We start from the raw sequence: 20,020 nt of genomic DNA, 5'->3' as shown, positions 1-20,020 counted from the left end.
AAAATCACCAATAAAATGTAGAATCCTTATAATATTTAATCTTCTCCTGATTTTCTGCCCATTTCAGCTCATCTCACCTGACCGACCTCACTAATGTCTTTGATGCGTTTCAGCACACAACAGACAAAAATCGTCAGAATGGAATCCTGTTCCAAGAAAGAGAAAAAGTTACTAGAACAAAAACAAAAGCCGGTTTTTAGGTCGCATAATACTCAGAAAGACCATGCTATTGTCATTTTTTAAAAACAATTCTCTGTTTTAACCCATAAGAACAGTGACATCAGTGTAGCAAAAAAAACAACATCAGAAATGTGTTCTGTGGTCCACTTGGTGTGTGGTACATCCCACTTAATTTTCCTCTTGGGGGAAATGGGTCTGGGTTGAAATGGGCTAAATCCAAACAAAAAAAGATCTTTCTCGTATTTTTTCTTTATTAATTTTTATAAAATGAAATTACAAAAAATATTTTTTTAATCAGATAAATGACAAAATTTTGACATGAAGTTCTGTTTTACAAAGAGGTCAGCAGCACATTTCATGATAACAATTGACCAGCCATAACAAGAGCTTTGATAACAATAACAGGCATGTCCAAAGTCCGGCACCTGGGCCAAATGCAGCCTGCGTTCAGATTTCCCGCAGGGTTCTGTCATAAAGTCAACAACATCTGGCCCCCAGAATTTGTAAAATCTACAATTTCTTGATTGTTAATGGCTAAAATGATGTTATAAGCCTCTGTAAACTTGTAGCAATTTGACAATTATAGTTTTTTGGGTCAAACAAGAGTAACACATTTATTTGTTTCTGTGATGAAAACCACAGAGGCTTGTAGTTCTGATTAAGATAACTGTTTGTGTTTTTTTTTTCCTGTACACATGATTCAATTTAGAAGTTTATGTTCATATAATGTTAAGATACATTACATTTCTTGTGAGCCCAAAAAATGGACAAAAGTTTTTTTCTTTTTCTTTACTTTATTTTTAGTTTTCAAATGGGAAATTCACAGTAATTAGAGTAAAACTGCATAAATATGTGAAAAAATGAAAAGCGTCCCATTGCAAAAAGAAATCATTAAAATGTTCATTTGCATTTATTGTTATTTAATTTTAATGCTATTATAAGGGTTCAAAGAAGGGTTCAAAGGACTTCTTCAGATGTGGCCCTCTTTGCAATAAGTGTGGACACCGCTGGTATTGAACAATGAATACTATTTAAAATGTTTGGAGATAATGCAGATGTCCCTCACAGATGTAGGTGGAAATGAAGAGGCCACTTGGACAGGCAGAGAAAGTCAAGTTGACTTAAAATACAGAATGTTATGATGACACTTTGGTTCAATTTCTGTAAAGAAGATCTACCTCACATTCGGGTAAGCTGGGTTCTGTCGTCACTCTACACACCACTCATCAATTAAGCCTTCACTCAAAACCAAAGGCTAAATCCCCTGCCTTCTTTTTAGCCAATCATAAATTTGCTTTTTATTCCATTTCCATTTATCTCTCTGCATTCCAGACGGTTTTGCCGGTCATCCTCCATCCCATCCTCCACCCGGAACAATGCTTTGTCATAGACTGGCCTTCAACCATCAACCGTATTAGGGAGGTTATCTCATACAGTAAATAAGAACATTTAATCTTTTAAAGGAACTGCATATTTAAAAAAAAAAAAAGTCACATATCCTGTTCAAAAAGATAACTTAAACCTCTGAACTGTAATGCTGATTGTTGATGTGCAGGTTGCACACTTTCTCTGACCTATTGCATTGTATTTACTTTTAATAAAGTTTCTGGGGAAAAAAACAGTCACTGCCTTCAACCACCATCAGCGTCTAGGCTCTGGGGTTTATCCATCTGTGGTCCGAGCTCATCCCACCAGGATGTCAGCGGCCCAGAGCCTAACCGCCAAAGACTATGGACTTGTTTCATGTCCATCTTTTGTATCACATATGTGGCCCTGCGACAGATGGACGACCTGTCCAGGGTGTCCCCTCCCTTCGCCCGTAACTGACTGGGATAGGCTCCGGCAGCCCCGTGACCCCGTAAGGTACAAAAACGGAAGAAGATGAATCTTTTGTATCACAAATAAATCCAAATTTTATTTGGATTCCAAAGTTATTTCTTTTTTGAAATAACATGATCTGGATGACAGATCATCTTTACTGTCCCTTACTGCTTGTCATTTGCCAATTCTGTTTTTTCTAAATCTTTCTAAATTTTTCTAAATTCTAAATTATCATTTATGCTACATTTTCTTTGTTTTTGTTTTGTTTTTTGAATATATTATTCTTAGTCTTTTTTCCCCTCTGCTGTCAGTTGCTATGGTGACAAACAAAAATTCCCACATGTGGGATCAATAAAGTATTTCTGATTTCTGATTTTGCACCCCGTCAAACTTCCTGAATTGTGTGATTTTTTTAAAAACTAAATGCAGAAAACGTTGCTCAGCTTTTTACTCTCTTCAACCATCAAGATACTCCGAAAGAGGAATGTTGCATTGCTTCTTTGCTTCCCCTTGTTCCAGTTTCTTTTAGCATAAACTAAGAAAAGATAGCTCCATTCATGCTGACATTCATTGACTGGAACTCTTTACTGTTTTCCATCCACTCTTTTTGACACCAAAAGAAATTGTTTAAATTGACAAACATTTATTATCTTCCCCTGACTCAGATTAACATTTATGTGTTGTTTTTATATCTTGAAAAAAAAAATATACTAGTGTAGAATTTGTTTATTTGGTGAAAACTTCCATCCATTTTCAATCCTCCTTAGTCCTGCACAGAGGAACATAGGTTGCCTATTTCAGGATGAAGTAACGCACCAGTCCTAAGGGACAATTTTGAGTCACCAATCAATCTGCAAATACTGTTTTTGGACAGTGGGAGGATCCAGAGCACGGTGAGAGAAACCCTCACTTGCACAGGAACATGCAAACTCCACACAGAAAGGTCCCAGCTTAGAATCCAACCTGCTTGGTGTTGTGAAGCAACCACTGCACCACCATGCAGATCTCGATGGAAACCTGTGAGACTTCTAAATGAAAGTCAGATTGATGTTGAATAAAATGACGTCAAACCCATATTAGTTTGTTAGATGCAGCCAAAGGAGAGTGCAGATTCTCAGCTCTGAATAAGATTTGTTATACGACTCAGCAAACCTCATTTTGTGTTTGCAACAACCTGTGGGCCGTCAAATGCCTGAACCGAGGAAATAGTTTTTACCGTGAGCAGAAGAAAATGTGCGTCTGCAACCAACATTCTTTTATTTATTACGTACACAAAAGACCAGTGTTCTGTTTAGCAAACTTAACCTGTGCCTGCAAAATAAATACGCCTCAAAAAAAGTAAAAACGAAAAAGGAACAGCTGCCTCTGCAGGTAGATGGAACAATGCGTCACAAGGACACACCGTGGCCCACACAGAACTCCAGTCTTGGAAACATCGGTGTAATGTCACACACAAAGAAATTTAGGTGCTCGTGGTCTCCCCCACATGAGGAGCAAAGCAAAATTAGTAAATGTGACGTTATGACACATGTTGCTTAGTGGTGTAAGCGATACACTGATGTGATGCCCTTTGGTCAGGACGCAGTGCACTTTGGCAGGAGTCTTTTAAAGTCAAGGTCTCTGGGGGGGTGAAGTATATTTATGATAGAACTTCTAACTTTAGTATCAAGCCCTCCTCGCCTGATTACAGACGCACATTCATCCATGGAGGAGTCCTACTGAGCAGGCCCAAGTTGTTTTTTAAACCAGTCCTGTTTGCTGATCATGCCATAAGCTTAATGCTCTTTTCCTGGAGGAAAGTCTCTTGGTCTTTGTCTGCATCTGAGAAGCAGACTTTTAGGTCATCTTCCAGGAAAGAGCGTAGCCTTTGTGACCTTGAATTAAAGGGTGATGTTTTAAGCGGATGGCAGCTGAATAGAGGGAGAGTTGAGCTGCTTATCGTTTTTATTTTTACCCTGACACTACCTGACAGGCGGAGAGCTCCCAAAGGAAAGCAGGGACGGTGACATGAGAAAGGGAAGTACAAGCAAATGCGCCGCAATTTGTATGAGTTTGAGGACGAACAAACAGGATGATCTCAACACCAGATCTCAACCGAGATTTGGATTTTGCAGAGAAGCAAACAGTTGAGTCAGATTCCATGAAAGAGAATGTGGGAAGTGACTCGTGTGTGACCTACATTTAGTTTTAGAAACTGTTGTTGCGCTCTCGCAACATATCCCGTCTCGGGTTTTTGTCTGAGCAGTCCAGGAGGGTGTAATCGTTGCCTGAGGATTGTGCTGTTTCCAGGAAAAGAGGGAAAACATTACATAGCTGGCCTAATTTTTAGCAGAAGGAAGTGACCGCACTGAAAAAGCCATCTGTGGCTGATTGTAGACACTCAGACTGTCTTTTTTCATCAAAGAGTCTGTTAAACTGCTCACCAACAATGTTCTTTGACAAGCGTGTACAATGTTTTTTTTTATAAACTACATTAATTCCCGCAAGTCAGGGCTGCTGAACAGAAAGGCAGCGAAGAAAACGTACAACACTTTTACTTCATCTTAGGCTGATTCGTGGCTTTTATTGCAAAACATTACATTTTATGTAGTTAGATACAAGTTGAGTTCCTGCTAGTGAATCATTTTTTTTTTGGCTTGTTTCTGAATATAAATGACTTGAAATCTTAAACTTCTGTTTGTCACTGCTGTTTGTTTTAAAGAGTTACCTTAAATTCATCTGGATTAGCTGCAGATACATTTGACCGCGTACTTTTCCTGTCATTTACATTATATAGGAAAATGTTGATACTTGAATCTGGCTTTGTACATGAAAAGGAGACCAGTTTACATCTTTACACAGAATTGTATCTGGAAATACATTTGAAACTTTTCTTTATTTTTTTCCAGGATTTTATCAAAAAGTGCTTCTGCTGTTTGATAGTTGGACTTTCTTGCATTTCAGTTTCTTCTTCAAATATCCATCTTCTCAGATTTGAAGAAAAACCAAAAATGAAAAGTGAAAATTAAGTGTTTGAGCTGTAGCAAGAAAAAAAAAACAAAACACAGAAGCCAAACCAACTCTTTGCCAGTAACTTTTATTTTGAGATATTTTGTAGAACAGGAGAACCAATGATTACAAAAAAAGTCCTTAAGTGTTCTACATGCTACACTTTAACCTAATTCATCATGCTTGCCTGAAAAAAGTACATAAAAAAAACAATTAAAACTGACATACAATATAGTCATTGTTTACTCTTGGTGTACCTTTCTGTTGCCTCCATGCACACATTTTTCCAACATGTACATAAAAAATAAAATAAAATTAAGACTTTTGGGCACTTTTATTTTTAAACCATACATGAGTTTTACCACTGATGACAGAATGCACTAATACTTCGAAAAGAACAAAATAATAATAATAATAAAAGGAAAAGTATCCATTTGAATATTGGACATGGAAAGCCTCCACTTCTTTTAGAACACCACATTAATTTGCATCCTACCTTAAACAGAGGAACACTTGCACACCCTTATAGTGCTGAAATGAAAATGGAAGTCTGTTTAACTCCTCAATCGTCAAGAACCACATTGAAATAACACATTTCCATAAAATAAATAGCGCACATTTGCTAGAAATAAATAATGATTACCGAAACACCTCACTATCTTTAAATGCTAAGAGTGAGACAGGTTTCATCTAAGCGACCACTTCATCTGACGGCATGAGGATGGTCACCTGTGTAAAGCACTAGTGCGGCTTCGAGTGTCTCTTCCGGCTGTTACCTTGAGGTAGATAACACGTTTACATTAACGCCTATGATAATGGTTGCTGCTGGCATCATGTGTCAGATTTACAGTATGAAAAAGATGTTAAGGAAGCTTTTACGGGGGGAGGAGAGGGTCAATTTAATTTCAACAAAATAGAAAACAAAAAAAAACAAAAAAAAAAGGGGGGGGGGACTATATCCCATCCCTGGAAAGGCTGTTTTAAAGCACTTTAAAAGCCCATAGCAATGTCAGTCATGTCACACCCTAACCAGCCAAACTTCATCTTCTAAATCCTGTAATGGTCATTTCTCCATCCTCCACTTCTGTACAGTACTGATAACAAGCGAATGATAGGAGTTTAGCAGTGAGGGCATTGACATGAACCACTGAAGGCCTGGTGATCAAGGCTCGAAGTGATGGTTGTAGTCTTTAAATAGAACAAATCACCCCTGTAAACTTAAAAAGAAATTATTCAAGTACAATATGCCGATTTAAAAGAAACAAAAAAAAATAAGAAACTGCTTACATTTTGCACTGTAGGAGGGATATGTACACGTTATCAATTCAGATGCTTTAGGATGCTGCTGTAGGCTTTGTGGGCGATCTGTGGGGAGCATTTGACGGCACACGGCGTGAGGGATGCCTGGATGGATTTTAGAGGCAAGTCATCACAGCCGTCGAAGCCAGGCAGGGCCAGAGATTCCAGCTGCACGTTCAGCACGATCTCCGTGTTCCTGTCCAGGAAGCTGTCGTCCAACTCGTTCACCACCGAGGGCTCCACCTCCGAACTGGTGATGGTTTCCACGATGCTCTCTTCCTTCCGGCTGAACAAGTGGTCCAGGTAGCTGGTGTATGTGACGTCCTTCTGTGAGTGGTCCTTTTGGTCAGGGCCCCAGCATGCTTCATCTATCAAACAGCCACTGTCCCCAACAATCTCTGCGGGCCCGAAGCCGTCCCAGGGGCTTGGAGGGACGACGCCGAGCCCTCCCCCACCCAACTGTGCCAGGTTCACCAGACACTTCTCCTCTTTCTCCTGGCTGATGGTCTTGGACATGGAGGTGGAACGGGGGGCTTCCAGCTGGGAGACGGAAAAGTTGAGCTCGTTCAGGAGGCCCACCTCGCTGAGCAGGGTCACCTCCTGACAGGGCTCCGGCTGTAGGCTCAGTTTAATGGTGCTAGCGATGAAGGAATCAAAATCAAAGCCCTGGTTCTGTTGGCTCTGGGGCTTCTCGGTCTGATGTTTCTCCTGGACATTGTCCTTCTCCGCTGCCTGCAGGGCAATCTGGGCCTTCACGAGACCGTTCTTCTCACACTTGCTCTTGGCCTTGCGGTCTGCCTTCTCCTTGCTCTGCTGCTCCTTCCAGTTGGAGAGGTCGATGATGAGCTTGGGCTCATGGTAGTGGTTGACTTCACTATCCCTCCAGATGAGGTTGTCCAGGTAGGAGGGGGACACAGCCTTGTAGTTGCACGTGTGGCTGCACTGCAGGTCACAGTATTTGTTCTCGTGGTGTTCGTCCTGCCAGGACCGCTCCGATGAGAACGGACTGGAGTAGTCGAAAGACTTATCCACAAACTTTTCCCGGTCTACGTCGGCATATTTACGTGGATCAACCTAAACAAAACAAAATACATTTTTTTTCTCTTAAAACCGGCAAAGGAGTAAGAAGAGATTAAAAACAACTTGTGCTCTTTGCCACGGTTAATGAATGTGCGTCCAAACACACCTGGACCTCCCCGTCATCTGTGACATCAGAGAGCGCCCTCGGGTCGACCTGAACCTCATCTGGGTCATGGGTGCTGTGCAATTGCCAGTCAGCCTCTGAGAACTGGCTCTCGTGATACCTGCAGGCGGACCAAAGGAAGACACTTTAGCACGTACCCAAAACGACCATCCTCAAAGATTAATTTAGCAACCAAACAGCTATTTTATGAAGTTCCCTTCAGGGTCAGCAAAATTAGTCTGCCTTTTTGATTTGCACATTCACGCTCAGATCAGATACAGCATAACCCATTCACATTTAGCCGGACTTGTGACCAGCACACGAAAGCACTAGATTGTGGTTGCAATAACTTTGTAAATAAGCTATCCCAGGGCTCCAGACTAACTTTTTTCACTAGGAGCACTGTGGCCCCCAACTGAAAATTTTAGGGGCACAACCAGAAAATTTAGGGGCGCATACCGTAAATCAACATGCTAACCAAATCTACTAATTTCCACTGTATTACAAATAATTACCTTAATAATAGATGCCGAAATTGCAATGTGCTGTTCCAAATTTAGTGTCACATTTTATTCTGCACTTTTGAAGATGCAACTACAAGGTAAACTGACAGCCCCATTGCTCTTATGACAGTACAAATAGTAAACAAAACACCATACATTTATAATTAAAAAAAAGTTTTTAGTAACAAGTGATTACCGTAGTAACCTTTCGGTCATTTCACAGTTTCAAACAATACTTAAATGTTTGTAAACATTAGGGGATGGAAATTCATGTTGGCGACACCAAATAGGTGCAGCCAAGATGCACACTAAGCGTGTTTGAGATCACCCAGATGGACGCAACGCTGCACAGATCACCTGGTGTGAGACATTTTTGTTTTTGCTCTAACATCACCTGTCAATCAAAACAAAAATATCACCAGATAGGGACGGAAGCAAGACCCCAACCTGAGTGAATGCAGCTGGAAATTTAGTACTGAACTGACTGAAAGCTGCCCTACAGACTACAAAACAATGCATTGTGGGACATGCGTCCTGATGGGTTTTTGTAGTTCACTGATCAATTAAAATAATTTAAAATACCAACTGACTAAAAAAAGGCTACATACATTACAAAACATTTAAATGATTATAAAAGATGTAATATCACAGATCATACTTAGGGGGAGAGGCAAATTAAAACTAAATTGAATGTTAAGGACAACTCCTAATTCCTGTTCTCCCTCAGTCTCGCTGCAGCTTTGCCTTCATGCCCCACCCCCACCCCCAGGGCGCTGGTTCATCTTAAACACGTCTATCGTTGCATTTTCCTCACGTGTTTTAAGTGTGTCTAAGACTAAATAGTGTTGTCGCTCACACCTGTTTAATGTTAGAGCCCCGTTAGCTGTCATGCATGTAGGTGTGAGACATTTATGCTCCTCAGCTGACCATCTCCCGCGGAAGCGGTATGCAGCCGTGGTTTGCTTCGCGAGTTTGAGACCCCTGCTGTACACTCTGGCACTGGTACACTAGCCGCAGGTTGGAAGAACGAATCAATAGTTCGCTTGCTCATAGCTCAGACGCACTTATGAGGTTGTGAGGATATTTGGCTCCATTTCCTTCCCACAGATGTTTACGCGCACTCGATTATCTCTAGGCCCTGCCCCTCCACATATTTTAGCCACTTACAGTGGCTTTCCCTATTCTTCTCACACGCATTGGGCGCCTCAGGCATCACTCAATGACACGCGAGTGTGCGCTCGCCTGTGCTCCAGTCTCATGAGTATTCGCGCAAGTGTGTGTGTCTGTCTGCGTGTGTGTGCGCTCGCGTCTCATTGATGATTTCATTGCTCATTTCATAGATCATTGACGTGCCCCTTCCACGTGTAATGTACAATAAATACGGAGGGTGGGGGAGGCAAATTTACTGGTAGCACATGTGCGACTGGATGTAAAATTCAGTCGCACACTCAAATTTTGGTTGCAAAATGCGACCAAATGGTCGCGGTCTGGAGCCCTGTATCCTAAAATAAAAAGGGAATACTGCATCTCATTAAAAAAGGAGAGAAAACACACCTGTCCCAAGTATGGCTGTGGCTCTGGTCCATGAGCAGAATATCATCCACTTCATCTTCAATGTGGAAAGGATGCAGAGAGATGGGCTCATCCAGGGGGAAAGAGTAGTCGGCCATATAGGGGTGGGCCAGGGCTTCCTCTGCAGTCAGGCGATCCATTGGGTTAAAGGTCAGGATCTTTTCCAAAAAATCCAGGGCTGCAGAGAGAAAAAGGATGATAAGATCAAGTCAGGAATTGACATGATGCATGTGACATGTGACTGCTTTTCTGTTGGATCCTTGATTTCACTGAATTCTCATGAGACGCTCACCCTGTGGACTGACGTCAGGCAGCAGCTTGGCCAGCGGCGTGTGAGGTTTTGACATGTCGCTGCGGATGAAGACCGGGATGACACTGTGAAGCTCTTGTCGGTCTTCCTCTCGCAGGACAGGGATGGACTCCAGGATCAACTGCATCTGCTCCAGCTCATGAGCTCCTGGAAAAGAAAGAAAATCTTAGTTGTACATGACACACATAGCTGAAAACAAGAATAACAAGTATCTAGGTCAGTTTTAAAGAGACAGGAATATAAAAAAAACCTTTAAGTAAACATTTTTAAAAAGGAAAAATGAACACTGCTCATCCAAAGTCAATTTTGTTTTGCCAAAAAAAAAAGACCTTTATGACAAAAAATGTCTGTAAAAATTGTCTAAACTACAAGAGTAGAAAGACAGGCAGATAAACATTGGTTTATTATCCAGAATAGTTACACCTGTCAGCGCATTTGACAAAGTCAAACATTTTGCTCTAAAAATCAGCTCCATTTCAAGAACGATTGAAATGAAATCCCTGCTGTGACCCACATTTACCTGCAAACAGGGTTCTCCCTGTGAGCATCTCTGCAAACATGCAGCCAGCAGCCCACATGTCGATGGCTTTGGTGTAGTTGTTAGGAGAGAGCAGCAGGCGAGGAGATCTGTACCACTTTGTGACAAGACCTTCAGAGAGATGGCCCTGTGATCAACAGAGACCAGGGTAGTTTAAGTTAGATGTTCAAAGAGAAAACAAAACTACAAGACAGAGTTATTCCAATAGCTAAGTTCTTTGTTTCAAACTACAATTGATCCATATCTAGCTGACATCTAAACATTTGTCTTTTTCTGGGCTGTTGCTGTAAATGCAATAACCCCATTGAAATGTGATAAACTTGGGTGTCATCTCCTTCACAGACTTGCACTCTGTGGGTCACGTACACCACACGTGCTGTGTAGGTGAAAAAAAAAAACGAGAAAGGGAAGAAAAAGGCTTGAAAGGGGGGAGATCAGACACGTGCAGACCATGTCAGCAGTCTGGGACAGGAGAGTAATCTCCCCCACCTCTGCCACACCGCTGGCACAAAGCCTCTCTACTCTCAAACAGCGCCTGACTCGCCACAGGACCGAACACAAAGGAAAGCGGCCTGTGTGGGAGCGACTGGGGGGGAGGGGGAGTGGTAAAATAACACCCTCACTTCTCGCTCCCGTCTCCCCCCACATGCACTGCTTGTTTGGGGTGAGACCAAAATGGTATTCTTGCCATTGAGCAAGGCTCCTGTTCCTGCCCTAATTTAGCTGCAGGTACTTGAGGTCACACTATTCTGGGGTGCATCACTCCTTTTAAAAGTTTGTTTGCAGTGCAACATGCAAAGACATGACCTCTTCCTGCAGGTAACAAGCTAATCTTGTAGTCTGAGGACAGCTTGTGAAGGAGGTCAGGCAGAATTAGACTACACACAAGTCATAGCTAATATCTGACACCTGGCAGAGCGGACCGATACTCATCCAGAGAAGCCAATTGTGCAGACGACTTTGTGACTGTGGTAATGTGTAGGTATGTGTGCCATCAGTTCAGCTAAGGACAACATAAATCAGATGACCTTCACCTAGTTTTTTTTAAGAGAACAATAACCTGAGTTGGACCAGGAAAAGATCAGACCATGACAGCCATTGAATGGCTGAGAAATTCAAGAAACTTCCATTTGCAGACGTGCTACTCTCTACAGATCAGCCCAGGCCACCTGAGAAATGTCACGCAGCAACAGCAGCTGCACAGATGACAGTGATACTGCTCAAAATTAGGACTGACCAAAGAAACAAGCATGATTAAGATAAAGCCAAGCTAGCCCTCTGTCATACTGTTACACGCCCAGACCTCTTTTATTCCTCATTTTTTAATTACGGTGTCTGGTTTTATTTGTTTATTTTTGCAGCTCAAAATATATGCTGCCTATGACTCGTTGTGGTCCTTTACCTCATGGACCTCCAGAGAGTATATCTGCTTTCACCCTGTATTGAACCGCACCAGTAAAACCACATGAAGCAGCGTGAACTGTGGGAAACGGACTCTGGTCTGGACCAAACAGACCTGCTGTAGAAAAAATAAGTTGGATTTTTAGCAAAAAGCTTTAAAGTTTTACCAACTTCAACGTAGGGCACTTATTATGAAACCATACTATGCATAGTCATATCCAATAATGTATTCATCATTTCAACAGCTCTGACGACACTTTTGGAATAACTTTAACCCTTGGTGTAGATCACAACACACCATCATGTAGTGACTCATAAGTTTTCTATGAAATTACTTTCCGTTTCCTGAAGCAAGTCAGACTAGATGTCGGTAAAAACAGCGGAAGAGAATCAAAAAGATCATACTGTCCTTTGCGTACAAGAGAAACCAAGAAAACTTACCAACCATAAATCCTGTTAAACTCAAAACAGTCTTTTACGGTTAATTGATTCTGTTAGGGATAATGAGAGTCAACGACCATGGTGGCAACATTTCACTATGGACCTGCTTTACATACTAAATACAACATTTATTATTTAGGGAGTTTCTGTAACACACAAGGATTTCATTTACTGCAGTCTGCGAATGGAGTACTATTAGTAGATGAAACAAAGTCAAATCTGTTTGGATTTAGGAAAACAAGCAAAACCTCTCGAACTCACTGATCCTTAAACTTCCTTCCAAGCATTCTTCTTATAAGCCCTGCAGCCCGATACCAGACGGGCCTGTTGCTGGCATGAATGGTTGGGTCAAATGTGTGCGTAAGAGTGACATTGCACTTGTGATTTGCAGCTGCAGGGAGACCGTGTTGCAGAAAAGACCTCTGTGAACTCTCCTTTGAACACAGCCGAGAGCCTAAGCCAGCATCTCAAATTACTTCATTTTACACCGAGCCACATGCAGACACATGTTCCCAATGATCATACATTTGCTCCTATAATTTTACCAAAAAGAAAATCCCTCCGAAATCGTATGGACAAAAAAACGCATTCTCAACGTGGAGTATCAATTGAAGAACATATGTTAAGATCTTCAAATGTGTCCTCATCAACCCCCCAACACACACAACCAGACAAAGGACTGTAGAACTTGAGCTGCACCGGAATTCTCGTCATTCCTCATTCTAAGAGAAAAAAAATATATAGGCCAACTTTAGACACACGGAAACTGTTTGACTACTCAATGGAAGGACTGCATCAACAGAACATGCATTTAGGAATCACCACAGCACAATGAGGCCAAACAGGAACTAGGGGGAGTTTTTTTTTTATTCAGTTAAACAATGGAAAACTAGAAAAGATTATAGGGGGAAAAAAGAAGCTCAATGCTACTACGTTTTTAAAACCAGGTTTACTGGAAAAGCCTACACCCTTTTTTTAGAAATTCTATTTAAATTCCATGCACTCAGTCACCCAATGGCTGTCTCACTCTACAGAAACAGGGTGTTGTAAAAGTGTATTTGCCTAAAGGGATGCTGTCATAACGCCTACCCAGGACTAGTGACACATTTTACGGCATTAAAAATTGTAATGTCATACAGATGTGACCTATTTTCTTATTTTGTATGAAACATTTACACATTTTTTAATAGAGCAGTGCCCACAAAGCCAATAAGAATACAGACAGATAAACTAACCAAAAAAAAAAGAAAGAAAAAAACCATGGTCAGAGACTGGTAGACAAATGTCTGCATGGTCAACAATTCCACAGCAATAGCTGCTGCAGCACTAAAGCAGACAATAATGAAGCACGAGAGAGCTGACACCAGGCTTGCAGCTTTTGAGCACCCACTTCCCTGTACATCTGCAATCAGGAAAACTGCAAAGACTGAAGTAAAACACCCATATGGTAAATCCAGCAAGAAGGAGGTGGCAGTTACTGAATTACGTGAGAAATGCTTCTTCCAGGCAACGGTGAGCGCACACCGTCTTGTTCTGTTACGTGGTGACATAAAATGCAAACAGTTTAAAAATATATATAAAAAGTTTATTTTAAAGTATTTAATTGTGACCGAATGCTTGAACTTGTGCTAACAAGTGCATGCAAGTCTGCTTCAGGTAGTTGCGGCGGGGTTCTGGATATGTCTGCAGCTCTTCCAGAAAAAGATGCATCATGTGAGCCCACTTCAGACACTGCAATGACTAATCTAAGACACGTGTGAGCATCTGACTGCCTGTGCGCCTAAAGAGGATCCAGCAACTACAGACCGCCACAGATGGGCCGCCCAACTTCAATTTTCCCAAATCACCGCACCATATGGTTGTGGACAGAGACTTCCTTGTTTCTTTATTAGGTGACAGCAAGTCAAGGGGAGCAACTCAGACCATCCTTCCTGGCAGCAATTAATCCAATTGCTCTAAACCATAGGAGGAAGCTAACATATAATTTAATGCTGACCTCGACTAGGGTATAAAAAGTTCAACAGACAGCAGCTTTTGCATTTAACGTTGCAGTTACGAAATTTGGCAATTGCTGCCATGTTTACGATCGCAAACCTCTCTGATCAAAGTACAAAAGAAAAAGAGCTCTAGTGAAGCAACTGGCAGGTAAACCATTTTGTCATTCATCTGAAAGTTCAGTTGTGTCCAGTCTCCTTTCTCATGAGAAGGGAAACAGAGGCGTTACCTCAGTACCACATCCTGTCTTGTTTACTTCCTGCTGTAAAAAACTGCCTCCAACTGGGGAGCACCACTTTACTGTGCTACAAACATCTAGTTTCACAAGCACTGTGCAGTAAAAAAGTAAAAAAAAAAAAAACAACAACATTGAATTAAATTGGACTTTTGTCTACTTGCCTTGACACTTCTATAAAATTCTAAACACAGAAGACCCCACAGGTGTAATAGAATCGTAAGTAAAGGTCCTTACCTTGTGAGAGTAGTGGGGATCCATGATGCGGGCCAATCCGAAGTCCCCGATCTTCAGTATCAGATCCTCTGTGTTAACAAACAGGTTGGCAGGCTTGAGGTCACGGTGCAGGACATTGGCAGAGTGGATGTACTTGAGGCCCCTGAGAAGCTGGTACATGAAGAGCCTGGCGTGGCCCTCAGAAAGCGGGCCCCTCTCCAGCAGCTGACTCAGGTCAGTTTCCATGTACTCTTGCACTATGTAGACCGAGTTGACTTCTGTCAGCGACACTACGTCCTCCGTCAACATGCGACCACTGGGGCCCAGTACCTCAAACACCTAGTGGTAACCAAAACAAAGTGATACCAAGGTCAACTTTCCCAAACTACTCCTTTTCTTCCAAATCCAATGTTTGACTTTGAACCTGGCAACATACCTTGACAATGTTGTCGTGATCAAGTCGCCTGATAATCTTGATTTCCCGCAGCGCATGCTTCACACTCTGAGGATCGGTCAAGATAATTTTCTTCACAGCTACACGCTTGTCACAGTCGGTGTCAACTGCAGAGAACACCATGCCGTTGCCCCCGTAGCCCAAAGGCTTCAGGTCCATGTAGCGAGAACCCAGGTCAAAGCCATGGATGTTCATCAATGACTCAAACTTCTCTGCCATGATGACTTTTCTTAGGCTTTCACACCAAGCTTCTACTACGTCTCACTCTTTTTTTTTCTGGCTCGTTACAGGCCAAACTTTAGCACCAACAGAGGAACTTATCCAATAACCTCCCTTCTGATTCAGAGGCCAATTATCCTCCCCTACAAAGACAACTACCAATTCCCCCTGGATAGCCGTCACTGTCAGATATGGGACACTGGTATGTACTCACACTTTCCTTCCATGTTGAATAATTGCCAAAACCCTTAAAATAAAAGTTTCTTCTCCAATTGTGTGCATTTTGGTTTACTAAACTGAAAAACTTTCATTCGACCAGTGTTTATAGACGGCAATGGAATGAATTATGAGGCCAATTTAAAAAGTAAAAAATAAAACAAAAGAAAAGAAAAAGGGGAAAGCTATATTAAACTATAAAAGTCTGTAGTTGCATCTTCACAGTGCAGATACATTCAGTGTATGACTGGTCCTGAGCAGCTTCATATGATTTTTTTGTTTGTTTTTGTTTCTTTAATATATATATCTATATATATCTGAATTTGTTTTCCTATCCTATTGATTCACCTGATCTGTCAAATGGAAATGGGCCTGACCTAATCTTTACAGGGGAAAAAAAAAGATCCACCCTCAGTGATCAGGTGGCTCTAGTTCGCCACAGTCACAATCAAAACTATCCTCCATTTTACTTGAGTAAAACCTGAAACAAAAGAAAGAGAATCGGACAACACTGTTAGAAAAGAACATGAGGACATCATTCCTACAGTCTGACACAAACACTCATTCGTCTTTTCTTAAGCTAGTGCCAAAACAGCCAACCGCCTCGATCACCGGATTTCTTTTAGACATGAATGTCGTAAAAGAGGCTGGCCCCTCCCCTACCCGGCGTGGGCGCTAGCTAGTCCGGTTTCCAAGATTAGGTAAATTTAAGAAGGGTCTGAAAAAACCCACAAACGTTTCATTAAATACAGTAAATCCAGAATATATACAGCCCCATAGGTTTACGACTAATCAATCTCCTTTATAACAAACTCATTTCACCATTTTCACCAGGCCAAAAAAGCGCCCGGCGGAATAGAGACACGACTAGCGAAGTGACAAGCCGCTAAGCGGCTTTGTCGATTAGGAATGATAAAATAGTAAACCTAATAATCCCAACTGATACAATATTAAGTACACAGAATCAAGTAATAAGACAAACATTTTCGACAAATAACCCATAAATATCAGACAAATCATGAAGCAGAAACCGTCGGCTAGCGTGAACAAAGGAGCCGTTGTTGGCGGAGGCTTTTGACTACGTGGTACGGCTTTTCCATCGCTTAGTAACACAAAGCCGACCTCGGTTTAAACGCTCAAAAATAGAACATAGAGTGTCAGAAAATCATACACATGGTATTAATAGTAATCGACATAATGTATGTTACTTACAGTACGTATTCGCAGCATTTTTCCGGTTACTATTTTAAGCTAAACGAGAGCAGGTTCGCGTGCGCTTCGCTCCCCAAGCTCTGCGGATCTACTGCAATCGCCATTCAGGCTGACTTAGAAAGGCGGGGATGACGTCACTATGGTGCATTTAGGGGCAGTGGGTAAAAAAGGCACTTGATAGATGAGTCGTCAGTATTCTTTTTTTATTTGCCGCAAATCTGAGCAATTACAGACTATTGCAAAAACATTTATTTGTAAGGCAATATAAAGTTATAAAAAGAAGCTGATTTAGAATGTATTTCTAGTTAAAGTAAAGATGTTGTGTATAAAACGTAATTTTACAATTACAACCCCCAAATAAATACAGTATGCACCACTCAGTCTGTGTTAGAGCCGGTAAACTCGTGTTTGCGTGATATAGCTCCGTTTGAGTATTATTGAAATATGACTGGATTAATCTTGTAATATCATTTTCTGAAATGAAATTATAGCTAATTTACATGAATTAAATATTTGTTGCTTCTTCTATGCAAAACGTGGGCAAATGTGTTTTGAGCAGCACCTGAAAGCAGCAGGAGCCATTCACACCGTTTGTCTGGAGTAGATCAGCGGTAGTTTTAAAATTTAGCTCAACGATGCAAGATTTGTGAATGAAATCGTTGATCTGCACACATTATAGTTTAACTTTATAGTGTAAAAAATCCAAATGAATAAATAAGCAAAGCCAAACGTCACCAGGGGCATCACTGGAAAACATATTTAGTCCACCAGAAGAATAATGAAAATCAAAAAGGGCTCAAAGAGAGTAAAGAAAAAAGCATGCATTGTATTCTTTAGAAATTTTAAAGTATTTAAAAATCATATTAATTTTTTAAATAAGGGTCTTCCCACATATTTGGTCTTTAAATGTCCCGAGTTTTAAAAACAAACAAACAATAACATCTATAAAATGTAAAAAGATTACATAATTTGGTTGTTCTCCTGTTTTTTTTCATTTAACTTGTTTGATTTAGCATTATAGTCCAGGGTATTTGCTTTGTCCTTTGGTCGATATTAATGCTATTTCCAGATTATAGCACAAGTATTGCATTAGTCTTGTCAGTGAGAAAAATCCTTGGCTGGTGTCACTCACTGTAGCTTGCGGATTTAGAAAGTCCGAACCTGTCCCTCCTTTAACCTACAAGGCTTATAGGCATCCCATGCTAAATAAGAAAGGAAAGACCACTCGTCTGTGTTCTTTTATGAAATCCTGTGTGGTCCGCAGTCTGTGGATGCTATGGATGTCTGCGTGGACTGGTGGGCGTGCAAGCAGCCACCATCCAGCTGCATCAGACTCCAGTCACATCCGCAGGCAGACCATGTGAGAACCCATGTGCCTGGCAATGCAGATGCCTCTTACAGGCCGGGATGGGCTATGCGATGGAGGAGTGAAAGTGCATGCGGAGTAAACGTGGCGCGGCAGAGGATGAGAGACTCCCTGTATGAATACATCCATCCTGTTCTCCAGGTGATCTTAATATTCATTTAGATATTTTGACTTACCAGCAAATAACTGCAGTATATTTTTTAAAAAGGTAACAGAGAAGGGAAGTGAAATGAATGCAGCATGGGCTTAGCACTCAGCAGTTTTCTGTTTTCCATCATTTACAGGCCTGTGGTCTGCAGAACACTGAATATATTTTTTCTGATTAAACTTTTAAACTATTTGCACTTTTCCACCCATATGAAGTATTCTTCCATCAGAGGGAATTCATGTGATTCCATTCTCTGATATTTAGCCCACATTCACAGGAATCGCAAACTGAAAGAAATGCAACATTTATACCTTAGAATTAGATTAGTTAGATAAGGTGCTTATCTTTTCTCCATTTGCCCTGCGCATGCTGGACATCCAAACTTAAAAGCTTGAAAGTTTCAGCCTGCATTGTTTTTCAGTCACATGAATTTTCTTTCTTTCTTGATAAAATTATGTCTTTTCTGAGAATCAATATTGTCTCCCAATCAGCGTGGGCAGCCGACCTCTGGAGTTACATCAAGATACAAACAGTTGACATGGCCCAACACATAAGAGGCATCTATTTTTGCCACTTAGTGACGAAGAGAGTAATCTCTAACTCCTAAAGAGACTCTGTTGCAGTCAGAAGTCTTGTTTATTGGACAGACAACATCTAATACGGCCCACAAAGACATGCACATCATTGTTGTGTCATGTTAATAAACATGTAATTAACACACAGCCACCTCAGGAGTGTATCAGTTCTTCTCCCAAGGCCTCCACCTTATCTCTTTTGTGCTTCATCTGTTTTCTTGATTTGTGGTTATCTCCTTACAAACACAAAGACTTGGTGAACTTTGGCTTTATCAATTTAAAAAAAAAAAACTACTTACTGGGACTGAAGTTCTCCAGGGACAACCACATGATTAAAAAAAAAAGTCAATATTCCAACCAAGACAGTAAATCCAGTGTAGGAAAAGTTAGTCCAAAATAATCAGAGTTGCAATGCAGTCCAGTGTCAATATAAATGTACTCTCAGAGACTCAACTGAGTGTTATCCTACTCCATGTGTCTCTAGTTGTGAGGTGGAGCTCCATGGGAAGTTAATATATGCTCAGCAGGGCAGGGGAGGAGACTGCTCTGTGTATGGCTTGTCCCTGGGTTAGATCTACTTTCAGCTTCTGCCACATCTTCCCCTGTCTCACTCTGCTACACCTCGTCTCATCGCCCTTTCAACTTTCTCAAAGGTTTAAGTCTTTTCTGTTCCTGAATAGATTTTTTAAAAAAATGGGGCAATTCTTCAGAACCTTGAATGTGCTGAAAGCCTGTAGAATCCTAATGTTTGCATTTTATTTTTTTGTAATATTCCAGTAAAAAAAAAAGATTTTTAAACCACCTTGCTCTAAAAAGAAAATACTTGATAAACCTTCATCTTGTCACATGCAGGTGCACTGTTTTAAATATTTTTCATTAGCCATTGAACAGAGAATGCAGATCATCTGCACAGTATGACACTTTGATGGGTTTGTGTTCTGAGGGCGAGTGTCCATGCTTTACTGCCTGCTTTAATGCTCAGCACCAACAGGGGGTTCATGAAGTAGGGAATTTATGAAAAGTCATGCAACAGCAGTTTGTTCCCTTTCCTCTTTCTCTGCTGTACAAATCAGATTTAAGCACCCCCCCCCCCATTCCACCACCTCCACCTCCCACCAAAACAGACTTAGCACACTCTCTGACAAACG

The 20,020-nt window shown here is 41.2% G+C and overlaps 1 protein-coding gene across 2 annotated transcripts; it reads right to left on the bottom strand.

Annotated features, from left to right (window-relative positions):
• Positions 1-5,061: 5,061 nt before the first annotated feature.
• Positions 5,062-19,362, bottom strand: mapk6 (mitogen-activated protein kinase 6). Of its 2 annotated transcripts, none has more exons than XM_020712590.3 (8): positions 19,172-19,362; positions 15,119-16,052; positions 14,704-15,021; positions 10,377-10,521; positions 9,839-10,003; positions 9,529-9,724; positions 7,475-7,592; positions 5,062-7,362 (listed from the first exon to the last, which is right to left on the bottom strand). In XM_020712590.3, the coding sequence occupies exons 2-8, from the start codon at positions 15,353-15,355 to the stop codon at positions 6,310-6,312; spliced, it is 2,232 nt and encodes a 743-aa protein (XP_020568249.1). In that variant the 5' UTR covers positions 15,356-16,052; positions 19,172-19,362; the 3' UTR covers positions 5,062-6,309. The 2 variants fall into 2 exon arrangements, with proteins under 2 accessions (XP_020568249.1, XP_004066961.1); XM_004066913.5 differs by lacking the exon at positions 19,172-19,362 and adding an exon at positions 16,784-16,956.
• Positions 19,363-20,020: the final 658 nt, after the last annotated feature.

This window comes from Oryzias latipes, chromosome 3 (assembly GCF_053564925.1).
Source record: "Oryzias latipes strain Hd-rR chromosome 3, Olatipes_Hd-rR_3.1".
Taxonomy (NCBI): domain Eukaryota; kingdom Metazoa; phylum Chordata; class Actinopteri; order Beloniformes; family Adrianichthyidae; genus Oryzias; species Oryzias latipes.
Note: the sequence above shows the minus strand (reverse complement) of the source record. Positions and strands in the feature narration are given on the sequence as shown.

Excerpts from the sequence above, each read along its gene's own strand:
- mapk6 (XM_020712590.3), bottom strand. The coding sequence starts at position 15,355 with ATGGCAGAGAAGTTTGAGTCATTGATGAACATCCATGGCTTTGACCTG. Across the intron at positions 15,022-15,118 it reads ATCACGACAACATTGTCAAG|GTGTTTGAGGTACTGGGCCC; the intron begins GTATGTTGCCAG and ends GGTTACCACTAG. Across the intron at positions 10,004-10,376 it reads AGGGAGAACCCTGTTTGCAG|GAGCTCATGAGCTGGAGCAG; the intron begins GTAAATGTGGGT and ends TTTCTTTTCCAG.